At 40.2% G+C, this 10,929-nt stretch overlaps 1 protein-coding gene across 1 annotated transcript; it reads left to right on the top strand.

Annotated features, from left to right (window-relative positions):
• Positions 1 to 255: 255 nt before the first annotated feature.
• RGS1 (regulator of G protein signaling 1) lies at positions 256 to 3,979 on the top strand. The gene is made up of 5 exons (XM_035537363.2): positions 256 to 505; positions 880 to 963; positions 1,588 to 1,649; positions 2,214 to 2,377; positions 3,093 to 3,979. Exons 1-5 carry the CDS (start codon positions 402 to 404, stop codon positions 3,276 to 3,278), a joined length of 600 nt encoding a protein of 199 aa, XP_035393256.1. The 5' UTR covers positions 256 to 401; the 3' UTR covers positions 3,279 to 3,979.
• Positions 3,980 to 10,929: the final 6,950 nt, after the last annotated feature.

Raw genomic sequence — 10,929 nt, 5'->3', positions numbered from 1 at the left:
AGCCCATTAGATAAACTCAAGAAGAACTGCTGATTTGAAAAGACCAATCAGAGAGGGACAAGAATTCAAGGTTCTGAAGGTTTTTTTTTTTTTTTTTTTTTTTTTTGATGGGGGGTGTAACACAGACACACAAAACAAACCCAAAGTAATTCAGTCTCATCCGGTTTAACCTCAACCACGAGACTCTGCTGTCTGTTTTCTTTCTCAAAAGACTCACGTCACCACGCACTGAAAAAAGGGAACTTCCACAGTTTGCGGTGAGGCTGCATGATAAACAGATCTGTTCACACCAACTAGCAGGGCTGCCTGCGTCAATAAAAGGAGGTAGCAGTCAGGGAATTGGCATTTGGTGCTTGGAGGATTATCGCTGCGCAAGGCGCTTCACATCAAGGCTAAGTAAAATGCCAGGATTATTTTTCTCCCACCACAACATGAATGAATTAAATGGAAAAGACGACTGCAAGCTTGCAGAAGGCAAAATCCATAAAAAGAAGCAAAAGACTTTGTAAGTATACACGTCTCAGTATAAACTCTAATGTGTTAGAAGTGAAAATAACACTAGATCTTGAAGATTAAGAATTAGCGCCTTTTTCAGGCTAAATGACTGCAAAGCCTGCTCAAAGCCCAGGAATATAGCATCACTGTAAGTGGCTTGAGCTAATACAAACCAACAAATTGATTAATTTAGGCAAGCAGGATGAGATTTTTGGATACAGTGGCAGTCAGTCTTTTGAGAAGAATTACATGGATATGCAACTTCACAGGCTTCAGTCACAGGATTGAGCTGTTTGCCTCTATTTAAGTTTTAAGGAATTTATGTAGAATTGAAATGCAATTGCAATTGTAAAGGATTACAAAATGTCTGTTCATTGGTTTCAGTGGTGCAGATCTCAAGAATTATTTGAAGTGCATGGTCCCGCATCTTGAATCTGGGATTAAGGCTTCCAACTCCAGAAATGTCGTGTAAGTACAAAAAATAAATCTATGGTTAGATTGCTATATATTCCAACTCCTTTTTATTGGCTTCTAAACTACTCCTAGACCAACAAATTATTTCTAATACAACAATAGTGCCTGAAATTTTCAAAAGAGACTAATGTTATAATTCCATTAATAATTTCTGCTTCCTAAATTCATTGTTAGCGATGATTATATTTGCATCAAATGGTGGGGAAGAAGAAGCCTCTCTTAAATCTATCTTCTTCAGAGACATATCGTATCTAATCTGTAAACATTTACAAGGAAGAACGCTTCACACTCAAGGGAATAGCCAGGGTATTACTAGTCTCATTTCAGAAATATGGAAACAGTAATACGGATTCAAAAGGATTTGGTCATAGTCACAGTAGCAGCTCATCTTTCAGGGAACAGAACTCAGAGTGACTGCATAGATGCCTGTTTTTCCATTTCTCCGATTATTTTTCCTCAGTCTGGGCTCTCAGATCTGCACTGAGAAAGCCATAAGTTTAATAAATGTGTTACATATTTCTGGAATAGAATAATCAATTATAAAACTTGTCTGCTTTAAACATACAAGTGAAAATGTGATTTCTTACCTAAAGCCTTTTCCTTCTCTTGTCAATTTAGGCTTTCTGCAGAGGAAGTAATGCAGTGGTCCCAGTCTTTGGAAAAGCTCTTGGCCAGCCAAAGTACGTACTTTACTTTAGTATTACTTTTTTCTTATTCTGCAGATAAAAATGCATCTGATTTCACCAAATATGCAAAGCTGTAGCATCCTGCAAACACTGACAAAGAATGACCAGTTGCATTTCAGTTATTCACAGCTCCAATATTCCAGCTGGATTCCAAAAATTTGTCTCCCCTGCCCTGTTTCATACCTCTAGTATAGCAAATAAACCCCCAAAAGCTCAATTCACTGCTTTCTGACCAGTTCTCTGTCCCTGTACAATGCTGATTTAACTTGGAATTCTGCCTTCAGCTGTACCCTAGGACAGTGTATTTAGGGAAGACTAGAATCTGATGATATGTTTTGGTACCCAGGGTCTAGATCTAAAAGCCACTGAACACCATTAGGAAGAGTCCTATCCCCCTTAGAGCTGGAGTATTTGCAGTATGTAAGAAGAAAGGGAGAACACTATTTTGGCAAGATTTTTATACCAGAGATTTCAATAAACCTCCTGCTATAAACTTTATTTTTATCATCCCTGGTCACAAACATCATGCTATATATGGTGTATTTGTGTTGGCTGTAGGTGGTCAAGGTGTCTTTCGGGAGTTCCTGAAGTCAGAGTTCAGCGAGGAGAACATTGAGTTCTGGCTGGCCTGCGAGGATTACAAGAAAACCAAGTCTGATCACTTACATGGCAAAGCAGAGAAGATTTATGAGGAGTTTGTCCAGTCAGATGCTATTAAACAGGTAAGTGTTAATTTAATCTGTATAAACTTACAGTAAAGGGATTCTGAAAATTGAGGAGAGGGAAGCATTCCTTCACTGAGATGCATATAAATTCATTTACACAGGAAGATGACAGCCACATGTTTTGTATGCATGCTTGCACTGTTAGTGCCTTCAGACACGAGTCTATCGGATCTCACAAATGCAGTCACACGACACAGGCCAGCACTACTACAGTGCCAGCAGAAGTTCAGTTGCAGCACTAGTGGCTCAACACACGATGCTGTTCTCTCCAAGTCAGCACAGTTTGAACTACTGCTGGTATTTGGGGTCAGACCGCTAGAGTAAGCTTGGTTTGTAAGAGCTGTGGATTATTTGTTGTCCTTTAAAATATGGGGACATGCTAGAGAATTGAGCATTGTGTAGAGTGATCATAGTTCTAACTGGAGACTCATTCTACACAAGATTTCTCCTTGTTTTATTTTGAGGTTTCATTGGAGATGGTAATTTATTGTTCAGTTCTATTGCCTCTAACTTTTTAAGAAACTGCATTTCTATTGTGCGTAGCTGGGATATAAACTTAAGTTCCCTCATTTTGCAGTTCTGATACTGAATATCACACTGAGTTCTAAGACTGGGAACTTATTTACTGACAAGACCAAGCGAAGCGACAGATACAGCAGAAGAGTACATTTTAAAGATGTTGATGACTTTTTTTTTTCTTTTTACTTTCCAGATCAATATTGACTATCATATGAGGGAAGCGACAGCCAAAAGGGCTCAAGACCCAACTCACACAAGTTTTGATGAAGCCCAGAAAACTGTGTATGTCCTTATGGAAAGGGATTCATATCCCAGATTTTTGAAATCCAAAGCCTACCTGAACCTTTTGAACCAGCTGCAGACCAACAGTTCAAAATAAAAGGGCTGACATAATGAAGAGGCAAGTAGACTCTGTGTCAAATATCCCATGGAAACACCCTCCAGGATGGCTGGATCTTGGCTAGGAGAATGCCCTCCCTGGGAGGAGGTACGAGTGAGATGCAAACAGCTCCATGGCCAAGAGAAGGCAGGATAAAAGCTAGCAAGACTGTTACAAGGGCGAGAGCAGTACATGAAGAAGATCCTCTCCTGCCATACGTCATGGAAACGAGACAGGATCTGGATGCTATTGATTATTTGAACTTCACTGTGAACATTGAACCAACTCCTAGATCCCAAAGAATTGCTGGTTATTAGGAAGCACAAGATTAGCAAGCTGAGCGTTGGGAAAAGATGATCAAGTTCAGAAGAAAAATAAGGACAACTGACAACTTTGTGCATAACAAGAAAATGCCCAGACAAGACTGTTTAATGGCTTTTTTAAAAAAAATCTGTGAAGTGTTAATAAGTGTGAGCACAGCTCCATGATAATATTGTGCTATGTATATATTATAAATTGACTTATTTTAAAATTGATATATTTTAAGTTATACAAGAATTATAAGCTGTACTTTTTTTTTTTTTAAGTTTGTATTCAACAAGCAGATATGTAGCATCTTTTCTGTTTAATTTATTGCAAAATAATAAGCAACTGTTCAATTAAATCTACTCAAAATATAGAAAAAAGTTAAGGTCGTTTTCCATCTTATTTTTTTGTTTTCTTTCCATTACAATTACTGAAACATGCCAAAACAAGTACTGAAGCACATGGTTCTCTTCTGTCCCACTATGTCACTACTTCCCATCTCCTTATTCAAATATTTTTTTCCTCTCACACCACAAGCCCTTTTCTCTCTCCTACTCACTTTACAGAGACATAGCCTTAGTTATATGGAATACAGGATCCTACATAGACAACACCCACCCGCCCCCAAACAAAAAAGAAAAAGGAGGTCTAAGTTTCCTGCTTATTTTTCATACTCCCCCAGCTACCAGCATTTGAGTCAAATCTCAAATATAGATACCATTTCATCACTGACTTCAGCGCTGAAGTGGATTAACTGCAATGTGTTGAATACAGCAGATAAATCATGCTCACTTACATAGAGAGGCAGTAACTGGTGTGACTCACTACCATTCACATTTCTTATGGTATTAGTACTACACTATATAATTTTGGCAAGACTCAGAGTAATTTACAATACCAATACTGCTATCAGTAGTAATTTAATTTCACTTCAGATGTAGCATTAAGTTTGCTCTGTAATATATGCAATGTTATGCATAGCCTGTACTATATTGGATAGTAATGGGAACCAAAGAAAGAAGAATTGCACTACCAAATCTGAAGTGCTTAAGATCTTGTGATGACATTACAGTTCATAATGAAAATGAATCCAAGTGTGCTCTGGTCTTGATGAGTTACCATCATGAGAGAAAGCTATCACATGGGTGGCAATACAAGACGTGGCAATACAAGACTAGCTCACCCCGCCAGATTTTCCATTTTCCAGAATAACATGAGCTTCATCAGGCGTACTCTGCCAGTCTGTACCAAGTGGAGAAAAGCTGTAAACCCACAGACGTCATCTCTTGGGGAGAGAAGACTGTGCTCACGCTGCCACCCTTCGGGGACCTCAGGGCCTCCGAGGGAGGACAAAGGCTCTGCTGGAGGTTACGTGGCAGTTGCTGCCAACTTCCTCCATCGCCTACTGTCATAGCAGCCTGGCAGTCACTGCAAGGCACAGCCTCCTACTTCTAAAACTAGTGTAGAGAGAAAGAACTAGCACACGTATACCCAAGGGAGTCTCTGACTGCAAAACCTGAATTCTCCTGAGACAATGTGAACTGGCCTCCAACTGGCTCTCTTAGATAAATTGATTTTCCAAGATCAGTAGGAATAAACTGAGTTCCTGTGAAGTAGGAAATAACACTGCCTCCCACACCAGGGGCATCCTCATCTTTGCTGACACACTTAGCATGTACCAAACGTCACTGTTCACATAGTTCAAAAGCCACGGAAGACAAAAGAGTACTGCCAGTGTTTTTTTTTTTTATATTATTATTTACTTAGGAAACCGGGCCCCTGTGTGCACTGATTACATGCTTACAGAATTAATAAGCAGCAGCCATCTACATCTACTTTGTACATCACACAATGTCCTTACAACACTTCCAAAGCGCCCCCACAAGCCTGTCAAAGATGCAACATCAGCTACACTCTAGACAGGCAGTGCCTTTAACTGATGCTATCCTCCTAAAACTTTTTACTTTAGTATAGACATGAATTTAATTTACACCACAAATCTACACTTGCACTATTTTGCCATGATTTAGCCAAACACCTGTATGAAGCTTCTGACAGAAATCATATTTCACAGTATGGTTAGTTATTATTATTATTATTTAAAACAAACTTTTTTTGTTTGCCCTGGGCCCCCAGCACAGGTCCGTCCCAACAGCTTCCTAGTGAGGAAGCGACAGCAGCGTGCTGCTCATAGCCCTCTGACGGTACCCAGAACCTAGGCATAGAAGAGACATGAACACTGCTCCCAGGGAACAACTGCCACTCATGTTATGCATAGTATAGATCAGATTATTGGAGGAGGAGGGCTAAAGGGACTTTTCACCCTTTTCCACAAAAATCTCCCCCCAGTTCGTGATTTGATACATTTTGAGAATTAAAACCTTTCTTTTTTCCCCTCCCCAGAAGGAAATTATGCTCCTTACAACCCAGCAATTCTAGTTTACAACCCTAAAACTCATAAATCCCCCTGCAGTACGGGCCTGAAACTAGCCCCGCAGGTCAGGTGCCCAGGTCATCAACTCCAGAGCGCTCGCAGCCCGCTCCAGGGCTCGAGCAACGTGGCCGTGCTTCACCGAGGGATAAACAGCACTCAGAAATGCGGAGCTGTCTCTGGGATGCTGTCACAAGCCCAGTGTTACACAGCTGTTGCTACAGCAGCGCTATACAAAGCTGGTTGTTTAAACAAGGTGCAGGAGATCTCAATGTATTTTACAGAAATTTATTGTGCTGTCCATATTAATCTACCTAATGGAGAGAAGCAGCTATAAGTAATAGCTCAATGGTACAACTGAAACAGTTTTAAAAGTACTTTAAGACACGTGCTTTAAAACAGCTGAGAGTTGGGGGGGTGTTTTTAAAATGATTTCTGCAAAATCTTTTTCAAAACGCAGTATACAGTGCTTATTTTGCAGTGAATTCTTCCCTTGAACCTAAATGGAAGTTTTTTGGGGCTCTGAAAAACAACAGAACATCCAGATCAAAGGGATTAAGTTTTGTGACCTCGGATCATTGACAAGGTGCATGCACTCTATCAAGTTCATTTGTGATTTCTTACTCATCTCCTCCTGCCCCCACCCATGCACATAAATAGCCTCAGTGCTGTAAATTGGTTTCACAGCTGCGGGTCATGTCCTGCCAAGCAGGGCAGACTCTTCCAAAACAGTGCATGTTACACAGCCCATGCCGTAAGCGTGCCCCCCACGGAGAAACTTGTGAACTAAAGGTCTAGTTGCTATCCTGTAAATATGTTAGGTAACTGGTGGAAACTGTCCTTCTTCAACATATGCTAGAGTTAATTATCAGTTACCTGTTAAAACTTTCCAGAATTGGTTTGTGCAAGAGTGAATTAAGTTTTTGCACTTACAGGTTCTATCAGGCAACATAATAAAATATTTAATGGGTGAACCACCTTACTTGTTTTGTTTGGTTGGTTTTTAATCTTAGTTTTCCTCTTTTGGAAATAAATATACCATAAGAGAGAAGAAATTTGCAGTTCTGTTTATGGACTCTGAGAAAAACCATTGAATCAGATTGGCCATCAGCTACAGATCAGTACAGGAAAACAGGATGCAGTACAGGGAGAAACTAAAATTTGACAGTTGTGACTCAGACTTTTCTTTAAGAGTTCCCTTCCACTGCTCAAGGAAATATTTTCAGTGTTTGTCAGTGTTTCAGTAGGAAAAAAATAATCATGGTGCCACCTTAGGGCAAACTTTCTGAGTGAGTTAGCTTCTCACAGCTGTGGAGAGTTTTCTTTAGGAAGGACTCAAGAGTCCAACTTTGCAGACAATGTGAAACTGCAAGGCTCATTTTAGTCTCTCCAATTTGCAAAACATCCTGAAAATACATTCCCCAAAATAGATGTTTAATATTATAGAATTGAAAGTGTGATATAACATTGTGTTAGTCTCCCACATATAATGAAAAGGACATCCATGAAAGCCTCTTATTAGAAGCATCCTGCACAATGAAGCGTGAAAGAAGCTAGAGGCCAGGACAAGCTGAGATGGTGAAGAATAGTATAAACTCCTCACCTTAGACTCTTAAATGCCATCCATCTGTGCCAACACCGAAGTAACACACTTTCTGGATGTTATCATTTCCTTTGTGGTTGTGAAATGGGTTTGAAAAGCAAAGATCACAAAGATGACTAGATGACAATAGGTGGAAAATTAGATATTCTCATCTTCCATTCAGAGACATGGGTTAATTGTATCAGAGCGTAATCTCTCTAAATGAAGCTTCTTGAAAGGAAGTCTTTAGTCATTAGACATGAGCACAGATTGCCAGACAAGTTCTTGCTTCATTGGATGATTTAAATTTGTCCTGGATGCTCAGAAACAAAGTTGGAATTAAGGTTATCCCCTGGCTTTGTTTAGATAAACACAGTCTGAAAGGTCTTAGTCACAAAAAGGAGACTTAAGATCTACCAAGCATTGTTGGAGGGCTTCTGCAATTAGAGGACAACCTATCAGAATAAAATAAATACACTATGTATAATGGTAATAACTTACAACCCCCTGAATTTCAGACTTCTTACTTTCAGACTTTTGGAAAGAGGCCACATTGTATTTCACATATGGTTTGTCATCCAATAAAGGTCAAGCAGACAGCTTTAGAGATACAGAGGAGAGACTTGCTATTGAACCAAATCTGACCAGCAATGAATTTAAGCAAGACAACATGCTTATCCATGCCACTCTGAGGAAACAACGAACACAGGATGTTTGAACACAGCCTAAAGTCCTACTTGGAACTGTTCGCATGCTGGAATAAACAGCTGGAGTTAGGGTACCTGGGCTAACATGGTCAAATATTCTGACCTACATGGACCAACCTGTAATCAATAATTCCACACTAAAAACAAACTACAAAAAAAAAGTCACTTAATGCTGACATAGCCATGGAGAACTGGCATCTTGAAAATGAGTACACCTGCATGATGTGTAAGTACGCCTTGCAATATTGCTGAGCTTTTACGCAAGTGTGCTTGCAGAGTCTGACAGAGAGCAAAGGGCACACAGTGCTTTGTACCCAAACTGTGGTACCCACCTCTCCAAAGCCCAACTGAATGTGAGGGCTGAGAGTTTACGTTAAACCTAGTCCAAGCATTCAGTCGCATGATTTCCTCTTCTGCTTTAATGATTACAGAATGTCAGGCTCACATGGTGACATCACGGCTTTTCAGAACAAAAAAGGGAAGAGAAATGACATAGCACACAACGGATGTAAGGTTTTCATAAGTTCTGTCTTGACTTCAGTCAGTTTTTAAGATGACGACTATTAGTCAAATTTGCAGAGAGCACTGGCAACATAAAGTCTGTCCAACTCTATGGCCAAAATCTGAAGAAGTCATGAGTATAGAAACTACCCAAATTCTTTAAGTCAGTGAGTACTTGTAAGCTATGCTCATTTCTTAGAAGAAGGCACCTTATCTGTACAGAAGCAAAGCAAGAGCTTTGATCCACTATTTCTACACTACGTCCACTCAAAGAGCAACGAGTATGAACAGCACCTAGATCAGAACATCTACTTTGTGCTCTCAGTTTTTTTTTTTTTAATAATTAAGAAAGAGGCCTCTTAATGTCTTACTTCTCTTCCTGTGCTTGGTCCTAGGTCTCCAGCCACATCTTCAGCATTCCTGTTTACATACCCTTGTGAGACACCGCCTCAAGAAGGTGAATACCAGGCAAGCCCAAACAAGCGGCGTTCCTACGTTCATGAATGCCAGTGTGTGGGTGTACTGCTACCCAATCTCCTTTCTCCTGCAATGGGCAAGCAAGGGAGTGCGTAGGTGGATGGAAAGAATGGGTACAACACAGAATGAGACAGACAGGGCATCCAAATTTATTAGTGGGAAACAGGTGTAGGTGGGCGAGGTATATAACGAACAGAGGAGCATTAAAATAGAAACACAAATAGGAAAGTGAATGTAAGGGCAAGAGGAAAAATAAAGAAAATCCATAAGAATTAACAAGAATGCTACTAAATAAGCAAACACAAGAAAGAACAGAGAAAGAAATACAAAGCTTTGAGCAAGAGTTTGTCTGGAAACACTGTCCTCACTGAGGAGAATAAAATTGCTGTAATCAAGATGGTCAGTATATACTGTTGCAACTTGCTGGCACTAGACAGTTATCTGTGGAAAAAGAACAGGCCAGAGCAACTGTCAAATTTCATGTCTCTGACTTGCTAGTCATTTTTTCCTCCATTTTGTTTCTTTGGCTTTTCCATTTCCCTCATTATTTTATTTTCTTTCTCAAAAGCATGTCCATCTCAACTACTGAATGGACCAAGCAATAATTGGCTCCTAAATAGCATGCTCCCTCACGACACTGAAGTTGTTCTGCACCCTTACACTTGCAACGTAAGGAAGGATTCAAAGGAGCAAGGCTGTATCAGAAGCCACGTTAACCAGCCTGTTCAACATATGCCTCAGTTGCCTGCTTGTCTCACTGTCTGACCTATTTGAACAAGGAGTCCCTTTCAGGCCAGGTGCACTCAAACTGCAGAGAGTTTCTGCAGAGGCTGTTCATCCACCCTCATGAACTGATTTGATCCACCCTATTGAACTGATGCACAGAGGAGAACTTGTGACTTTTCCTTCAGGGTGATGTCAGATGACATCTAGTGGAATATCCATGTAATAAGATGGAGGGCATAGTTCAGGCTTGATCACAATATTTCATTAAGAAGCATACCTTTTAATGACTAAACCTACTGTTCTTGTGTGCTTTAAATATTCTGGAACGGGAAGTAGAAAGGCAATATTCTGAGTATCAAGCTATGAAAAAAGGACAGTGGAAAGCAGCTGTCTCTAAAATAAACAAATTGTTAAAAAAGTTTGCCATGAGCTGCGTTGAAGTAACAGCAAGCAGGAATGGCAGCAGTCCTGTGACAGGACAGAGCCCTTGCAGTGGCTGGGAGGTGTGCTGGTGGCAGGCAGGCACATCGGTAGCTCTTGAGGGTCCCTCCATTTTTGAGGACCTTCCAGCAAGCCAGATTGTCTAGTTTTACAGTTCCTGTGTGCTCATCTAAGGATATGTGTGCCTGCAAGTCAACCACCCAACACTGAGGTACTGCGGCAATTCTAAGTGCCTGCAGATAACCATTAAATTCCAAAGGCTGCTTTAGGACATGGTCAAGTTGAAGGACACAATGAAACCACAAGATATAACACAGGCCATTAATCATGCACTTAAATTTCCTCCTACTGTCAAGTCAAAAGTAGGTATGGAGAAGAGCTTTCTTCAGGTTAATATTAAGAAGAAATGTATTGGGGAAAAAAAAAGTCAAAATAAATTTATTTCATCCTCCTACACTACGCCTCAACACCAGTGGGTGA

Source organism: Cygnus atratus, chromosome 8, assembly GCF_013377495.2.
Source record: "Cygnus atratus isolate AKBS03 ecotype Queensland, Australia chromosome 8, CAtr_DNAZoo_HiC_assembly, whole genome shotgun sequence".
In the NCBI taxonomy this organism is placed as follows: domain Eukaryota; kingdom Metazoa; phylum Chordata; class Aves; order Anseriformes; family Anatidae; genus Cygnus; species Cygnus atratus.
Note: the sequence above shows the minus strand (reverse complement) of the source record. Positions and strands in the feature narration are given on the sequence as shown.